This window comes from Drosophila biarmipes, chromosome 3L, assembly GCF_025231255.1.
Source record: "Drosophila biarmipes strain raj3 chromosome 3L, RU_DBia_V1.1, whole genome shotgun sequence".
In the NCBI taxonomy this organism is placed as follows: Eukaryota; Metazoa; Arthropoda; class Insecta; order Diptera; family Drosophilidae; genus Drosophila; species Drosophila biarmipes.
This window is the reverse complement of record NC_066613.1, coordinates 17,547,645-17,565,249: the sequence shown is the minus strand read 5'-3', so window position 1 is coordinate 17,565,249 and position 17,605 is coordinate 17,547,645. Positions and strand designations below refer to the sequence as shown.

General features: G+C 43.4%; 5 protein-coding genes across 9 annotated transcripts; 1 reads left to right on the top strand and 4 right to left on the bottom strand.

Annotated features, from left to right (window-relative positions):
• Positions 1-233: 233 nt before the first annotated feature.
• On the bottom strand, positions 234-1,938 carry LOC108034547 (uncharacterized). The gene is made up of 2 exons (XM_017109474.3): positions 1,591-1,938; positions 234-1,075 (listed from the first exon to the last, which is right to left on the bottom strand). The coding sequence occupies exons 1-2, from the start codon at positions 1,747-1,749 to the stop codon at positions 566-568; spliced, it is 669 nt and encodes a 222-aa protein (XP_016964963.1). The 5' UTR covers positions 1,750-1,938; the 3' UTR covers positions 234-565.
• Positions 1,939-2,191: 253 nt separating this feature from the next.
• LOC108035585 (sphingosine kinase 1) lies at positions 2,192-5,044 on the bottom strand. Its single transcript, XM_017111256.3, has 2 exons — positions 3,968-5,044; positions 2,192-3,620 (listed from the first exon to the last, which is right to left on the bottom strand). Exons 1-2 carry the CDS (start codon positions 4,942-4,944, stop codon positions 2,612-2,614), a joined length of 1,986 nt encoding a protein of 661 aa, XP_016966745.1. The 5' UTR covers positions 4,945-5,044; the 3' UTR covers positions 2,192-2,611.
• Positions 5,045-5,328: 284 nt separating this feature from the next.
• LOC108035432 (phospholipid scramblase 1) lies at positions 5,329-8,431 on the top strand. The gene is made up of 4 exons (XM_017111064.3): positions 5,329-5,502; positions 6,105-6,598; positions 7,388-7,546; positions 7,657-8,431. Exons 1-4 carry the CDS (start codon positions 5,394-5,396, stop codon positions 7,678-7,680), a joined length of 786 nt encoding a protein of 261 aa, XP_016966553.1. The 5' UTR covers positions 5,329-5,393; the 3' UTR covers positions 7,681-8,431.
• LOC108035433 (peroxiredoxin-2) lies at positions 8,361-10,457 on the bottom strand. Of its 4 annotated transcripts, none has more exons than XM_044094971.2 (5): positions 10,361-10,457; positions 9,442-9,602; positions 9,254-9,371; positions 8,702-9,107; positions 8,361-8,631 (listed from the first exon to the last, which is right to left on the bottom strand). In XM_044094971.2, exons 2-5 carry the CDS (start codon positions 9,593-9,595, stop codon positions 8,581-8,583), a joined length of 729 nt encoding a protein of 242 aa, XP_043950906.1. In that variant the 5' UTR covers positions 9,596-9,602; positions 10,361-10,457; the 3' UTR covers positions 8,361-8,580. The 4 variants fall into 4 exon arrangements, with proteins under 4 accessions (XP_043950906.1, XP_050742075.1, XP_016966554.1 ...); XM_050886118.1 differs by having other exon boundaries at positions 9,442-9,597; positions 10,361-10,412; XM_017111065.3 differs by lacking the exon at positions 10,361-10,457 and adding an exon at positions 10,052-10,249.
• A 210-nt stretch (positions 10,458-10,667) lies between these two features.
• LOC108035548 (R3H and coiled-coil domain-containing protein 1) lies at positions 10,668-17,298 on the bottom strand. Of its 2 annotated transcripts, XM_017111217.3 has the most exons (10): positions 17,129-17,298; positions 15,633-15,803; positions 14,764-14,936; positions 13,521-13,701; positions 12,664-13,099; positions 12,153-12,332; positions 11,801-12,091; positions 11,550-11,739; positions 11,247-11,486; positions 10,668-11,172 (listed from the first exon to the last, which is right to left on the bottom strand). In XM_017111217.3, the coding sequence occupies exons 3-10, from the start codon at positions 14,795-14,797 to the stop codon at positions 11,123-11,125; spliced, it is 1,602 nt and encodes a 533-aa protein (XP_016966706.1). In that variant the 5' UTR covers positions 14,798-14,936; positions 15,633-15,803; positions 17,129-17,298; the 3' UTR covers positions 10,668-11,122. The 2 variants fall into 2 exon arrangements, with proteins under 2 accessions (XP_016966706.1, XP_050742182.1); XM_050886225.1 differs by lacking the exons at positions 14,764-14,936; positions 15,633-15,803; positions 17,129-17,298 and adding an exon at positions 13,799-13,937.
• Positions 17,299-17,605: the final 307 nt, after the last annotated feature.

Sequence of the window (17,605 nt, the reverse complement as noted above, 5' to 3'; positions counted from 1 at the left end):
AACAGTGTTGGTAAAAGCTCAACAGCCCTTAGTTGCTTGTCACCTCAGTGGCAACCCTAATCGGCGCCAATTTCAAATCAGCAAAACCAAAACAATTATTTGATAAGACCTACCTCGGCGAATCGTTGGGGATTACGATTCTTATCGCTGGGCAAATGATAAGCTCGCCAAAATTAGAGCCCTATCGACCCGTCCCACAAAACGATTATTCACGTGTGCCATGCATCACCATCTAATCTCTACTTTTTTACAACTTTATTTGCTATACACCTAGACACTTGCATATACAGATATATATATTTGTCTTATACGAATTCAGGTATATAGAGACTACACATACAAGATAAACCTTTATCTAAAATAGTTAATAGTTGTGTCCAATAAAATACATTTTACAATCAACTTGTTAAACACACCGATTTACAGATAGAGTACTGTACTGGATAAAAGCTCTCAGAAGCCTCCGTGCAAACATAGTTTTTAGGTACTGGTTTCGGTTTCTCCTTGGAGATATGTCTATGCCTAAAAGAAGCTCCATGGGTAGCTGATTTCGAGGCTGGAAGCCTTACATGTCCGTTGGCAGGATGTCCGGAATGAGGTACTGGCACAGCTCGACCTCATCGCCCACGAACTTCACCTTCTTGGCGGTGTTGTCGTCCAACAGCACCCGAATGGCCGGCCAAATGGTGGAGAACAGCCCCGGCGAATTGATGATCAGGCAGACGCCCAGGCGCTCCGGAAAGTGCTTGCCCAGCAGCCAGATGAGATTCTGCACCAGCTGGTAGTCCATGCAACTGGTGCTGAACTCCGCCAGATCGAAGACGATGCACAGGCGGTCGGTGACCTCCTCGAAGCACTTCTTGCACGCCTCGTTCAGGTTGTAGACGATGAAGCGCGTCAGCTCGTCGATGTCCCGCTCCGAGCTGTGGTTCTTGGCCGGAATGTAGATCACCGGACGGCCGATGCAGTCGCGGTGGCGCAGCACGCGGGCTTTCTTGTCCAGCTCGCTGCGGTCCATCTCGTGGAGCTTCTCCACTCCATAGGTCTCGCGCCACTTGTTGGTCTTCAGGATGGCCTGCGGGGAGGAAATTTAATTGTAAGTCATCATATCAAATTATATAGCTACTTATTTAATAACTAAATTAATTATATACTTTTTTCTGGTAAAACATAACAAATGGGCACTAAATAAGTATGAGTTTAAATTTCTAAAGGCTTTTTATCTATAATAACCAAAATAATTGTATACTTTTTTTTAGAACTGAAATAATAAAATTAGTAATAATAAAAAATAAAATTAGTAATTGGGTTGACTTGGAAAATTGTACAATTTTGATTTATGACTAATTTTCCCAGCTTAGAAAACAAGATTATATCAACAACAAATGGTACTTGGTGTAGGAAATGCGCTACATCTTAACTAAGCCTTATAATTTAAGCTATGACAGCAAATTATCTTTTTCAAGTATAGATTTTTGGTTAACAATCAGGTTGGACCCCAAAGACCTTCCAAAAGGGAATTCCAATATTCGGTTCTGGGGATTGCCATACTTGGGGCTTTATATCGGATTTTATTTGCGAATGGCTCACTTGAAATGCGTCATCTGTGGTCTTGAAGGCGCGCAGATAGCGTCGCAGCGAAAAGTCGTTATGATACTGCTTTGGATCGGCCTCCACAATCAACTTCATGCGCTCCTTGAGGTCCTTAAAGTCCTGCTCGTTGATTGGCGCCAGCTCCTCGGACGACATATTGCAGAGCTTTTCTCGGTGCCTGATGCGAAATACTGTGAGATCCCGAGCTGGAGAGTCTCGGATTGTCAACGGAATGTGCTGACACTGTGTGAAACGCAAGCAGAGCCTTTTATTTTTTCCTCTGAATTGTTTTTTCACAAACGTAGGGGGATTTGTTTTTTTTCTCTGTCCAGAGTGACCAGTTTGTAAATACTTCATAGCCCTCTACAAAAATACCAGCTGGATAAGAAAAACCAAAAATTACCGTTACAAGGCCGTTAAATTTTAATTTTAAAATAAGTTAAATACATAACTTAAAATAGGGTTATTTTCAAATATTTTGAACAATTTTAAGCTCAAAGATTTTATTCATTCGTTTTTAAATCTACTTTAATGATATTACAAAAAGTTGTAACCTTCCCTAGGAAATGTTACATTTTTTAGCTAGTTTAAAAGTTGCTCGAATTTAAGTATCTTTATTTTGTAATCATCTTTAAACATTTTCCATATATTTTTTTTTCATTACACAGTTTTCAAAACATTTAAATATAAATTAAGACTTTGTTCACTATTTCAAATAGTTGAGATTAAAGTAAATCCAAAATGCACGCGCATCTCGTTCGACATGTGCTTTATATACATGTTTATATTTTGTAAATAACTGCAAGTATCCTTAAGAATGATAACAATACATGATTGGTTGGCAGAAGCAGGCCACAAAAAAGCACAAAATATTTAGAATGCACAACTCTCTCATCTCGGCCCTGGGAGGCCCTAAGTATTAGCTACAAATGCAGAGATTCCTAAATTGAGATTTCTATTGCTTGATGGTCTCCAGTAAGCTCCAGCCTCTTGGGGTACGGCCCTTTTTCCCCACCTCCTACTTGGGCACCATGACGCGGGCTATGCCCGGCAGGACCTCAGCTTGGAGTGGTCCGAACTCGACCCGCTCCCCGTCGACCGTGATGATGCCGTGATTGTCGTGTGGCTCCAGGCGGAAGGCTCTTACCGGCAGCACCTTCACATACTCGTTGTTCACCTCCGGCAGGTGGGTGCCGGAGCTCATGTTGTAGAGGAAGCTCAGCAGGTGCGGACGACTGATGCCGCCACGTATGAGGATCAGAAAGATGGTGCCGTCGTTCAGCTGGGCCTTGGGCGCAAAATGACAGTCGATGCCCAGATGCGTCTGATAGACCGCATGCATCATGACGAACTCGCCCTCCTCCACCAGCCAGCCCTGATCCTCGGGCAGCGGTTCGTCCAGATCCGGCAGCTCGCTCGCCGGTCCGTAGTTCAGCTGCCTGTTCTCCAGCGAGGCGGCCGCCAGGCCTGTGAACTCGCTCTCATCCGCCAAACTATGGTAGATGCTCTCCGATATGGAATAGTAAAAGCTGCGCCGCGATCCCCCCGACAGCCAGCTGTCGCACCGCGAGCGGAACGACTGATTGATCGACGTCTCCAGGGAGATCACGTCCGCAAACTCCTGCGGCAGGTACTCGGCACTGGAATGATAGCTGGGCGCCGGCCCGTTCAGCATGTCAATGTGCGTGTTGCAACTCCGACTGCTCTGCATCCTGTGCTGACCAGCATAACCGGAGTGGCTGGGAGTCGCGGAAACCTGCTGCTCCGTGGGCAAATAACTGATGCGGCCATTGTATGTGCGCAGATTCACCAGACGGTACAGTGTCCAGACGGTGAATCGTTGGTAGCCCAGCAGCCGAATGCGCTCGCTCTCGATGTCCACGTCTGAGATCAGACCCCAGCCGATGGAGAGGAAGGAGTAGAGGGAGCGATTCTGCAGCTGCACGCGGACCACGTCCATGGGTGAACTGCGTCCACTGATCACGGTCAGAGCGGCGCCCAGCACAGGCTTGCTGAAGTACGGTTCACTGGGGGAGAAAACGTTAAGGATTAATACGTTTTGAGGTAATAAAATCATTCTAGTCAATCAGTTTTATACCCTTTTCTCGATGTAACTATTGGTGAACGAAAGGCAAACGGAAATGATGGCAGTAAATTTTAGGATTAGTAGTTAACATGAAGCAGCATTAAAAGTTCACGAAAATTAGGGCAATTAATCAAAGATTATGGCCATTCGATGTGATATGGAAAAATTGTACAAAATGTGATCTTATCTTAAAATAACCCCCCTTTTTAAAGGGGGTGATAAAGGGCGAGTTAAAATTTACACTACAGAGAGGAATATTTTAAATGACTATCAAAAAAGGCAACGTACTTGTAACAGTGGGCGATGGACCTGGCCAGTCCGTTGCCGGAACCACAGGGAATGATGCCCAGTGCCAGGTGCGGCAGGACGTGGGCCCAATCCTGGCGCTGCAGCAGTCCATTGATAATCTCGTGGAACAGGCCATCTCCGCCCACGGCCACCACGCAGCACCAGGCGTCCAGGGACCTCGTGCTCAAGAACTCGATGGCAAAGTTGGAATGTTTGGTCACATACAGGTCATAGGGCACCTCGGCCTCGTTAAACACCGGCGTTACGTGCATATTGAAGACCTCCCGGGCATCGCCGGAACCGGATTTCGGATTCAGCAGCACCAGCACTCGGCGACGGCGCTCGTCCGCCGTGGGCGCCACGAAGATCTCCTCCAGCGTGCGATGCAACTGCCAGCGGAGGGATCTGTACCATCGATCCGCCTCCCTCATGTTGTCCTCGAAGGTGTCGAAGGATCTAAACCGCAGGGTGAGCACAGTGCGCTCCCTATGCAACTCCGTGCGGAGGCTCCTCTTCTTCAGGACATAGGCGAAAACGTAGAGAAAGGCGCTGACATCGGCGCCATCCGAAGGGAGATTCTCGCGGCTGTTGGTACTGCATTTACTCGGCGTGGTGGCAGTGCGATGATGATCGCCGGAAGCCGAGATAGCCGGCGAATTGGGATTGCCGGAACTGCAGGCACAGGCTCCCGACATCGCCAGGCGACGACTCTTCTTGGGTCGCATGCAGCGGGCACCCACAATGTCCGAGATGCGCACCTGCTGCTCCTTGACAATGCTGCCGCCGGGGGACTCCCGCTGAAGGGTGAATCCTGTGGCGTCGAGCCGCACCCGGAAGACGTGGCTGCCCTTCTTGCGCTGACTTGTGTAGAAGGTGTCGCTCACGTCGTGCCCCTCGTCCGGACCTTCCGCCCTCGAGGGCGTGGCCCTGGAACTGGCCAGGCTCGGGCTGGTGGTCTTATCAAGAGATTCGCTCATTTTGACTGGAGATTCGGCTGCCAAGCAGCATGTTTCAGGGGTTTTCTGCCCAGGTTTTTTTATTGCTCCCTTATCACAATTATCATGGCAGCAGTATGACCGTAGCGTACGGAATAACCGACATGCACGAAGGCTCTCTAAATCCTCGGAAAAATACCAACCCAAAGAGAAACCAGCTTTAAAATGTAAATATTTTTCAATTTCTTAATTTCCAGGTTTGTGGGAAATATATTTTTGCTAATTTGCATGTACATTTAACAATTAACTTGGCGGAATGCACTTCTGTTAATACCTAAATAATACCAAAAGTAGGCAGAAACCAGTATTTTTCGCAGGTTGCACCTGTGCCACAGCAACGGTATTTTTCAGCGTTCACCCAACGGTCCCACAAAGTTTAGTGTTTTCCGAACCGTTCCAGAATCCGATCCAAAAACAATCGCTGAAAAAAGATGATGCAGATGAGCGAGTACAAGGTGGTGCCACAGAACGCGCCACAGGATGACACCGTGGTCCGCCAGCCGCAGGCGGTGAATCCCGGACTCAATGCCAACGGAGCTGGTGCGTAGCTATAGATTTGCGTGTATGGATTAGTCCCACTGTTGAATTCCAACGCGCAGATGGTCGTAGTGGGATGCGCGCGTCTGTGTGTTGGAGTGGGCGTGTGCAAAAAGGCGGAATTGCCTGCACCTTCTCATACAGCAGCGGTCAAGAATTTAGCACTGGAAATAATTTTAAAGTGCAAATTAATCTATGAACCATTAGTTAAATTTTACATGCTTTAAAGATAATGTTTTGAATGAGTCATTTTTAAAAGATAATTAAATTGAAATTTATGACTCTAAAAGAAAATAAATTTGCTGATATGTGACAGAAAAATTTACGAAAATTGGAAAATTAACTCTCACTGGTTTTTTAACATTTCTTAACTAAAATTACTTTTATATTTTGAACAACTTTCAATATTTTTTGAGAAACACAAAAAAATTTCTGGATAAAATAGTATAAATAATTTTTTCAAATTAAAACTACTTAAAGTAAGCCCCGCGATCACAATGCCAATGACCGGACCGCTACTGTAGATATGCTATTTTTCCTTGCTTATATATAGGCAAGCAACATATATATATATATAGCTAATCGGGAACTACGCCCCATTGCAGAGAACTGGATGTCGATACCCGTGGGCATGCCCAACTGCCCGCAGGGCCTCGAATATCTAACCGCCCTGGACCAGCTGCTCGTGTCGCAAAAGATCGAGAAACTGGAGCTGATCACCGGCTTCGAGACGAAGAACCGCTTCAAGGTGAAGAACTCACTTGGCCAGAATGTGTACTTCGCCTACGAGGAGAGCGACTGCTGCACCCGCAACTTGCTCGGCAGATCGCGGCCCTTCGAAATGAAAATAGTGGACAATTTCCAGAACGAGGTGCTCCACCTGGTCCGGCCATTCAAATGCGATGTCCTTTGCTGCTTCCCCAGCTGCATGAACACCGTGGAGGTGTCGGCGCCACCGGGCCAGGTCATCGGAAGCGTTGAGCAGGTCTGCACCTTCCTGCGGCCCAAGTTCAACATCAGGAACACCTTCGGCGACATCGTCCTGCAGATCGAGGGACCCATTTGCCCCTGCAAGTGTTTCAGCGATACCAACTTCAAGGTCAGTCGGCGGCCAACAAGTGGTTCTTCATGTGTCTCGATCTCGATTCCCATACTCAAACAAGTGTATAGACACACAGCGTCGGTCAGCAGAATAGCAACGCAAGAGAGGGAGCATAGACGAGTTATCAGTTTAATCGAACGCCTTATGACATTCCTTAATGAACAGTGCCAGGCATTCATGTTCATTCAATTGCTGGGGGCCCTAATCCATTTAATTGCTTTTTAATTATTGCAAGTAATTTATAATTGGCTATACATACGGCAGTGGTTATGGTCAGTTCCCCACTCAAACAAGTATGAAGATTATAGTATAAAGCATACAGAAGCGGAAAACTTGATAGCACCCACAAAAACTATATTTATGTGACAATTATGTCATTTAATATTTATAAATATAACTATAGATATATAGAAGTTCTTGAAATGTATATTTTTATAAATACTAAGAGTTTTGATAGGGAACTTTTGAAGACCTTTTCTTCTGAATCTTTAGGTTAATGAATACTTTTTTAGACATCCTTTGATGTTATCAATCATTTTATCATTTTCTTGTGGGTAGTTGAGTCTAAAGATTGTTTGAACCTATATTTTTAAGAGCTATTCGTCTGACCCCCGCTGTGTGGTACAGAAACTGCAATCCGATACAGTGACGTCATGGGTCGCTATGCTTGACTGTCCAGAGCGAGTCAGTTAATTGCGATACTGCGTATTCTGTTTGTGCTTGCGAATTCCGTCCCGATTAATGCGAAACGCCAAACATATCTCGCCTTTTTTTACTCGCTTTCAGGTATTGAGCGCCAATAATGAGGAGATCGGCAAAATAAGCAAACAATGGTCTGGACTGGGAAGGGAGCTGTTCACCGATGCGGATTACTTCAGCGTCACCTTCCCCCTGAATCTCGATGTTCGCATGAAGGCACTGGTATTCGCAGCGCTCTTTTTGATTGTGAGTATATCAGAAAAATTGTGGAACATAGAACCTCAATATAAAGATATAAATTTATATATTATTCTATTTTGATCTACATATACTGACGTATTTCCTGTTTCTTCCAGGACGCCGTCTACTACGAGCAGTAAGCTGTCAATCCCTCGATTTATGAATGAACAAACACCCAGACATTACTATCGCCGACTGCTTTTTGGTTCGACGTGTTGCATCGTCATAGCTCTAAGAATTTATTAACCCCTTATTTGTATAATGTTTCCGGGAATCTGAACAGTGCAACGCTTTGATCGATTTGGAATCTCCACAGCAACGGAATCACCCCGCACAAATGTTGATCTGAAATGCAGTTGCACCTACGTTTTTTATGAGCCTGGGTTTTTGGCATTTAAAGCGCACAACAATGTAGCACTTACTGACAACGCACACAATTGCAACGGAAAAAAACAGACTACACACGAGAAAACCGACGAGAACGAGTGCCTTATGACGTCCTAGTTGTTATTGTCGTCGCCCCGTCCCCGTTTCCCCGATTTCCCCGTTTTATATATACCTCGACATACTTAGCTTTGTTGTACCCAAAGGCCGGAGCACAGGATTACTTAACTGCAAACCATGGCGTACCTAACTAATTTACTATTACCTATTACATATATTCATATATTTTTGTATGAACCTAATCGCAATCGAATTGTTAATCATTATTGTGGCCACACAAGGCAGCTCTAAAGCTCGAGACTTCGAGATCCAACCCGATCTCCCCCTCCTTTTGGTCGCTCTCCTGTGCCGCCACGAAATTTGAATCACTTTTACATGTACTTCATCAATTTATTTATCTCTCAGTTATGCTGTAAAATAAACAAACTATATTTTTTACAAAACAAATGCGAAGCATTTGCAATCGGTGGCTTTGCGGTCTTTTTTGTACAGAGGACTCATGCGATGGGGGTCTATTGTTCGATTTAGACGCGATTCAGTCGTGAACACTTGGAATGAACTGGGCTTGGTTGCTAATGCGGGCTGGTCGCCTATCCTTAGTTGTTCTTGGCAAAGTACTTGGTCTTCTCCTCGGGGTTGGGAACGATCTAAAAAAATGAAAAATAATGTTTTTTATTTTAGATATCTTAAAAAGAGGTTTTTTATATTCAAACCTACCGTATCGGCACCTGGCTTCCAGCCCGCTGGGCACACCTCTCCATGGGTATCCGTGTACTGGAAGGCCTGGACCAGGCGAATGGTCTCATCCACAGACCGACCCACGGGCAGATCGTTCATGGTGATCTGGCGCAGCACTCCGCTTTGATCGATGATGAAGAGACCGCGCAGGGCATGGCCACTTGACTCCAGATAGACCCCGTAATCCTTGCTGATCTTGTGCGTCAGGTCGGAGAGCAGGGGGATCTTCACGTCGCCCAGACCTCCCTCCTTGCGCGGCGTGTTAATCCAGGCCAAGTGGGTGAAGTGCGAGTCCACGCTGACCCCAATCACTTCCGTCTTGATCTTCTTGAATTCCGCAATGCGGTCGGAGAAGGCTATGATCTCCGTGGGGCAGACAAATGTGCTGAAATAGAGAAGGGAAATGTGAAAGCATATACATAGACACATCTGGGGACCTTTCAAGAAGATGGTATTTAAGAAATACATTATTTAAACACAAATATGTTTCAAAACGAGGTATTTCTAAGCAACCAAAACAGGTATACGCACAAGTCCAGCGGGTAGAAGAGCAGCACCACGTATTTCCCCAGATACTGGGATAGCGATAGCTTCACAATCTCCTTGTTAACCACAGCGGTTCCCTCGAACGGTGGCGCTGGCTTGGAAACTGTCGAAATGAGAGTAATAAAGAGTTAATCATGATCCCGGGCTGTATATCAATATTATATGGAACTCACTGACTGCCTTGGTGTACTGCAACTGATGGTCGCCCTTCGGCTGATCGGGATAAACGTTGCCGCCGGCAAAGGAGTAGCACGATTCACTATCTTCCGGCTTAGCCGCTCCGGCGATTGCCACGGATAGCAGTAGCACAGATAAGTACTTGTTCATGACTGGGCTGAAACGAGATCCACGTAGGTACTAATTCCAATTAGTTTCGCTTTGTACGGCATTTATGACACGCGACTTTTGCAATTACAGCCGCCTCTTCGATTTCATATTAATAGGCGTAGAAATACATAGGTACAGTGAATAACCTTGGCCTGTTTTCTATCTTTTACTAAACCTTAATTTTTGTATTTTTAGGGCAACTTTACAATTTTTAGTTTTTTAAACAAAAAAAAGAAATGGAGTGGATTATTTGATGAAGCTTTCTGTCAACTTTAAATAAGAAAATTGCCATTATTTTGTTTAAGTATTTAGCTTTAAAATTTTTGAAAAATAAATTTAAATTCTATTTTATTAAACCTTTAGTGTAGGTATGAAATTAATAATTTAATAGAAGCTCCTAGGGACTCCAAATGATCATCCAATCCAATTTATCCGGAGACCACTGTACTCACATACCCGAAAACGCGAACACGCCCACAAACTGAAGCCACGCAGTCAAAAAATTCTACTTCAAATGCCAGAACTTCGATTGATTTGGTTAGAGCCCTTATTGTTGCTGCGCTTCCGTAAAGATAAGCTTATCAATTTCATTCACTGGTTATATATTTAAAAGTTGTCAGCGTGTAACTACTTAAAAAAATCATTGCCAAAGGCCACAGCATAAATCTCAATGCCTATGCGATACACTAGCTCGCTATATATTTATTTAAACTCAAGAAACAAACAATCTGGCACTGTACAAACGCCCGAACGCACAGCTGTTACCTTTTAAGCGCTATAATTAACTCTTTTGTTTTAATAACAAAAATTTCACTGCCGGCATAAGTGTGACCGTCGCACACTAAAATACCGCCAGGCCGCCTTGGTCGCACTCTGGCGCGCGGCTACAGCGTTGCCAACATACATGCAGTTTCAAAAATTATTTAAATTTATTTTTTAATAAATGGATTTAATTACAGACAAAGAACTATTCTAAAATGTAACTTGTTTCCAGAGGCTTATAAATCATGTGGCTATTAAACGTTGCTCTAGATTTCTACTCCATCCCCTTTACTTACAATCAAAAACACACTTTCTCCTGTTTACTTACACTATAAACTTTATTAAAATATATATATCAATATATAAATTGCTCGCGCTTAAAAATTAAGGTTTACGCCTGAAGTTAAAACAACACGTACATATGTATCTATGCATGTTTACTTGCTACGACCAATAAATATAGATATTTCTCTCTTACGGCCTAGATGATATAATCATTATCATGCATCCTCTAAAAACTACAACAAATTGAGCAAAAATCTGGTGTTAATTGCACAAAAAGCGAACATTTAAAGTACATTGCTTAGCATGCAAGTTACGCATTTACTTTGCTAGCTTTGATTGAGAAATCAGTTTTTGTAGTGGGATTTAATGGTTGGTAGTGTTTGTTGTTGTTGATCTTCACGTTGTGGTTGTGCAGACGCATCGCACGTTTTTGTAGATGGGTTGAGAAAAATGCACCTAGCCTTCTTCCGGATCCGTGGTCTAGCTCTCCCAGACTTCGTCCCGCTGTTTGGCAGCTAACAGTTTGCGTTCTGCGGGGGGCATATAAAAAAAACAATAAGTTATACATCACACTCATTATAAGAAACTCTGAACCCTCACTGACCTTTGGCTTCACGTAGTACCCGCCTCTCGTTCTCCCGCTCCTGCGGCGCCGTGGGCAGTTTGACCCCCAGTGCACCGGACACCAGTCGCCGGGCCAAAGCCGTGCACGTTTCCGGTCGCTGGCGATATGGCTGCAACGATACGGCACCGGCCTTCTTTGCCTTCAGTCGCGATTCCAGCGTGGCCTCCGCCAGTGGCTTCAACTTGACAAACGGATGCCCCATCGTCAGTACCTCAGCAGCTGTGCCATACACATTTAATACCGTTAGAAAACCAATCTCCGGTTGAAATCACAGCCACTCACCGATGCGGGAACTGCTAAACACAGCCAGGGCATGGGTATCATCCACCCACTTGATGTCAAAGCCACTGCCCTTGTACTGGGCGAAGAGCATGAGCAGGTCGGGAGTTTTGAATTCCACCGGGAAATTGGACACCTCCAGAACATGAGGAAACTCCTCTTCGTTGAGTAGTTGTTGCTTGATGTGAAAAACCTAGGGTATCACAAAATATTAGCTTATCAAATGATTCAGCTAAACATTCCTTGCAACTCACTGTGTAGTCCATTTTGGGCAGCTCTATTTTGCACTTGCCCACGGATTCGCTCAGTTCTTGGAGTATCTTGGGATCCAGGCAGTCGCCGCTCTCGTCGAACATGTTCTCCCAGTCGTCCTCGTCCTCCTCGTCATCATCTTCGGTGGTGCTGTCTGCAGGTGGTTTCGCTGTGGCTGATGCTTGAGGAGATTGGGTTGCCTTGGGTGCTGATGTCTCGATCTTCTCGGGAATCTCCAGTACATCTGAGTTGAAGGTTTGTTTCATGATGCGACGATTGCTGCGATTGATTTCCTGAAAAGGTGTGTCAAATAATTAATAAAGATTCTCGTTTTCAGGGGGCTTTATCACTCACCTTCGAGGCTCGCTGCAATTCGCGCACATCGTTATCACATTTGGCCGCCTCCTCGCCGTTGGTGGTCCTGGCCGCCACCGCATCCTCGATGCGCAATGGCGGCGATGGCTGGGCTTTGCCATTGCTGGCTGATTTGTTGCCATTGCCGGCTGGCTTTGTACGCTGGGCGCCGCTCATAATCTGTGGGCGAAACAACTTTCGATTAGAATGGCAAGGTCAGGAGATTTAACCTGTTATTATTGTTAAAGCCCTTTACTAACTTTAAATAAACAGATTATGACTGTCTCAAAATACATTTACTGAAGGTTAAAATGACTATAAGGCTAGTTTAGAAGGTAAATTGTCATTTTGTAAGAGATTTTACTGAACTTAAGTACTACTCTTACAAACATTTGTAAACTATTATAAAAATCTTTAAAAGAGTAGATCTTTCATTCAAATACTATTCTGAGAACTGAAATGCTTCTCAAATCCACTATACTTTAAGAGCTAAGGTAGCACTATATCACACCTCCTTATCACAGTCCGCTGGCTTGGCCGGGCGGTTCTCTTCGTTTGATTGAGTATCGTTTTCAGTTGCTGATATAACGAGTACGGTGGCTTTATCTGTTGTAGAGGCAGATACAGCTGTCGATTTCTTTCCGCGTTCTCTGCGCTCGCGATGCGATCTGGATTTCTTCGACTTGGACAACTGCTGGCCGTTGGCGTCGTCCGCTTTGCTCGGGTTCGTATCTGCAACTGGCGGAGATTCCGTGGCTGTAATTGTTGCTGCGGCCGTTGGTGCTGCTGTTGCTGTTGTTGCAACCGCTGTTGCTGCTGCTGCTACTCCTGTTGTTGTGGTTGTCGGTGGTGTAGTTTGACTGCGACGTGCCCTTGGCACATAAACCGCGCGATCGGGACGGCGTTCGCGACGGGTCGCCGCTGCTGAGGCGTCCGCCTGTTGCTCTCTGCGAAACAGCAGACCAAAACACACAGGTAACAAGAAATGGAGGGAAGAGAAAAAGGTAATCGATTAGCTCACAACAGAATTTCGTCAGTTTCTGAGATACAGGTACAGTAAGGCTTCCATGAGTTAGAAAACCTGGGCTTTTACATACAAATCAAACATTTTTTGAAACATTTAAAACTATTATTCCAATACAATTTTTAAATCTGTTTTGAAAACCTTTCAATTGAAAATTGTAGCTAAAACAATTTTAAACTCTCTCAGTAATATTTTGTGCAATTAGACATCTCAATTTTTATTCTGTTATATAAATCCTTCCGGGAATAAGACCCTGAATTGGTTTGCTTTACTAGAAAGTCACCTACTCTTACTCCCTGTAGAGTATGGTTCGTTTAATCGAGGTCCCACTGTAGTGCGCCTACCTGTTCAGGGATTCCTTAGAGGTAGGACTTGCAGTTGCAGTGGTTGCTGTGCCTGCAGCTATTGACGGTACTATTGCTTCGTTCGCTGCAGCTGCTTCCTCGCTGCTGCTGTTGTTGTTATTGCTATGGTTGTTCCTCAGGGCTGGCGGTCTGTATAAATCCACTGAGTTCGATTTGCTTACTGAAAGATACAGAAGAGGCCATCCATGAGATACTTGAGGAAAAAGATAAAGAAAGATACGCGAAGGTATAAAGATACCCACAGAGATACCACATACCTTCTGTGAGATGATTTAAAATATAAAAAATATCTATAAGACAGAGAGATAGGCAAATGAGAGAGCTAGTTGGCAAATGCACAAAACAAACCGAAAAACTAGAGACTAAGGTGAAGCAACGCATTCGGCATAAAATAAATTAAAAGCAAAATTCACTTATGTCGACCCAATTTTTCACGGCCCGCTTTGTGGCCGATATTCGTGAATGTCAACACGAACTTGGCAGGTGGTGGATCCCAGGTGGAAAGGGGGTGGGGCGGCGCTGCTGAGCGTGCGCACCGGCAACCAGCTGAGCGTCTAGTCCGCCTGTGCGAAGCCAAGTGGAGTGGAGTGAAGTGCTGTGATGCAACAGCACCAAAAATCCGCTCGAGAAAGAGGGCGACCTTGAACGCACGAGGCTGCCTGCGACGCTCAGCTGGCATCTGGTTGTATTTAGTTAAATATTTTACTTATTACACGCTATGCTGGAAAGGAATTGATAGTTCTGATGGAGGGAAAACTTATGAATCAAATCTGGGAGACTATAATAACAAAAAACAAAGTAGTATGAAAGTAAATGTCCTTAATGGTTTGCGAATATAATAAATATAACAATAAACGAACAAACGTTTAATAAGTGGAATATTAATATCGAAAACTAATAGAACAGTACTCGGTTTTTTGATAAGTATATAAAATAAGTAATAGATTAATAGAATTAATTTCAAGTTAACAAAACGAACTTTTAAAGGTTTTTTAAAGTGTAGATTTGATCAATTTTTTAGGGTATTCCCCAGTTTGTATTTTTCACCGATCCTCATTAAAATTTTCATTTCTTTGTTTCGCATCTTTTGCGTATTTGCAAACGTTTAAATTTATGGCCGCTTGCTAAACAAAAAAGCCGAAACGCTTCGACCCATAAACTCATTAAAAAAGCGCCTGCCTTTGTTTACTTGGTCAGTTAGGTATTGGTATTATTCGCTCACATGGTGATTCGCTGATATGCTTCTTAACGCCCATCTTACAGAGCTCCGTAGTGCTTCTCCTGCTGGCGCTGCTGCTTCTGCCGTTAGCGTGCGCGTTGTTGTTGCTCCGCCAGCTCTTCGCTGCCTCTCGGTCTTTGTCCCGCCCACGCGTCTGCTGCTGCTGCTGCTTGCGGCTGCAAGTAATTAATTAATTACAAAATAAAAATTTAATAAAGTCATGATAGGCTACGCTTTTAAATAGGAGATGGTTTGAGAGGGTAAAACAAATTACAATACCAAAAAAATTGTTTTTTTATTAACAAATTTTTTTGATCTTATTTGATGATTTAGCAATTCATTAATTAAAAAAGGAATAGTGTTAATATTAAAAAGTTTAATTAAAATTCGCACATTCTTTTATTGGTGGTAATGTAAATAATGTATTCAATTTGAAAGCGATGGGAATCGAACCCGGGTCTGGTTTCTACTCATTTGACTTGCTATGCGTTAACAACTCAAAAAAAAAAAATTTCACAAAAATTTTTCATTTAATTTGATGATTTAGTAATTCATTAATTTAAAAAAAGGAACAGAGTTGATATTATAAAGTTTAATTAAAATTCGCACATTTTTTTTATTGGTGGTAATGTAAAATAATGTATTAAGTTTGAAAGCCATGGGAATCGAACCCGGGTCTGGTTTCTACTCATTTAACTTGCTAGCGGTAAACCTAACATTTTACTTTTTTAATGTAAATGAAAAAAAATTCCTTAAAAAAAAAATATGACAGTATTGCGTATAATATTTGTTATATCTTTGGAAATTCATATTTTATTTAATTTTTTTCGAATTTAATAAGAGCTATGTCAAATACTTGAAACTCTACTTACGCTTCGAAGCCGTTGGGATCAAGGAGTTGATTGCGAAAGCACAGGACGGTGCGGCGCTGCGGCCCTTGGCCCACTGAGAAGGTGAACAGGTCGTACTGATGGCGGTATTTCTCACATGTTTGGTGGATGAGATAACGGCGGTAATTGCCCACAGGTGGGAAGAGCAGCACGCTGTGGAGAAGGCAGGGAGAAGGTGAACAAACTACTGATCAGTATCGATCGTGCGAATCGTTTATGCGGGCATTCCATTAACGCTAATTGGGGGAATTGAAAACACACCCGATAGGCACACACATTTCGGAACCCAAAGCGGACGAGTGCATTTGAGAGATTAGAATACAGTTGCTACATGCCAAGAATGCTTTGTAAAAGCGAAGAAAGCAATAAATAATTCACTGATAATTATTCTAATCGCAGAATCATCTAAAACTGTCTTATAATCAGAAATAGAAGTACAGAATATGTATTAAACAATCGATTATTAAATCATTTTCATTGTATTTAAATGTATCAGCTTTCAACATTTTAAGAATTCATTAAATATGTATTTTTAATTTTTATGTTTATTTAGTTTTGATATTCCACTTTAAATGATTGGACTTTTAACTCGCCCATTTCAAAGGAAAGATTTTTATAGATCTACAATTTTATGAATCCCTGAAGTTGCAATCCTCGTACAATTACTGAAATATTTTACTATATCATATATTATAATATTTCCACAAAATACCTTTGACGGCATGGGGTTTTCGAGTTTTACAGTGCCGTATAAACGTAGTTACAAAAACAGCCAATTAGAGCCGATCTTCTAACAGGTTGCTGGGCATTCTCGCGGGGAAGAGGAAGCAGGAGAAACGACCTCAAGAAGAGGGTCAGAAAGCGAAGCAAAACAAACGCGAAGCACGACTTGAAGACGGTTTATTATGTAACTGTGGTGTAATATTTTGAAAACGCTTGAAATTTCTGTGCGCCGCTTGCGGTTGTTGTTTATTGCTCGGCGATTAATTGTTTATTAAACGCGAGTTGAATGCAAAAAGAGCGCAAAAGCACGAAGCCCCAAAAAAATCGGTGTTAGTTGGCGCAACTGCAATGCGGAAAATCGTGGTTGTTGTTTTCGTTTGCTGTGGCGCAGCTGGGAAAACTCGAAGTTGTGCAGAAAAAGAGGAGGAAAGGGGAGGAGAGGGGAAGGGAGCGGGGGAAAACTGGTAATATCTGCACGAAAGGCCCACAAAACTAGTACTACTTCTCGTTGTTGTTGTTGTTTTTCTCTGTTGCACATTTCCGTATTACCATTGTTGTAACGGGACTTGGTTACAAGTCGAAGTATTTGGTTGGGGCAGCGGGGTTGGGGGGCTGCTGCCCATCTCCCTCACACACGGGAGAACACAACACACACATGCACTCGCCCCAAAACACTGACACACACCTACGCACTTGATATTCTCGTGGCAAAAGTTCTAAATTGTTCTTTCCCCAGCACTCGGCCCTGCTCTTACCCACTACTCAGTCGCTTCTTCACGAACAGCTCGATATCACAACCGACATTATGCACGAATTCCTGATCGATTAGACTTAAATTATTTGCAAATGCCTCCAGTTTATTTAAAAAAAGTCGCGACGACGAAAAAACCGACGTCGCACACACACAAACACGGCTAGAACTTTCAGGGTTGCCAGGTGATGGCACGGCACGAGTACTCGATGCTTTTCGATGCCTTGGGGTTCCCGTTTTGGCCGCACTGGCGCTTTACTACCAGGGCTGCAACTTTCGATTTAAGCCGCACATATTTTTATGTGTTATTATTTTTCTCTCAATTCTATCATTGAAAACTAGAAATTTAAGTTAATTTCAGCCAAAAGTCTGGATAACTCTGTAATATTTTGTAATTACTCTTTGATTACTAATAAAACAATTGTAGATCTGCAAAAATTTAAAAACCTATCGCAGGGTTGCTCTTGACTATCGAACTGGT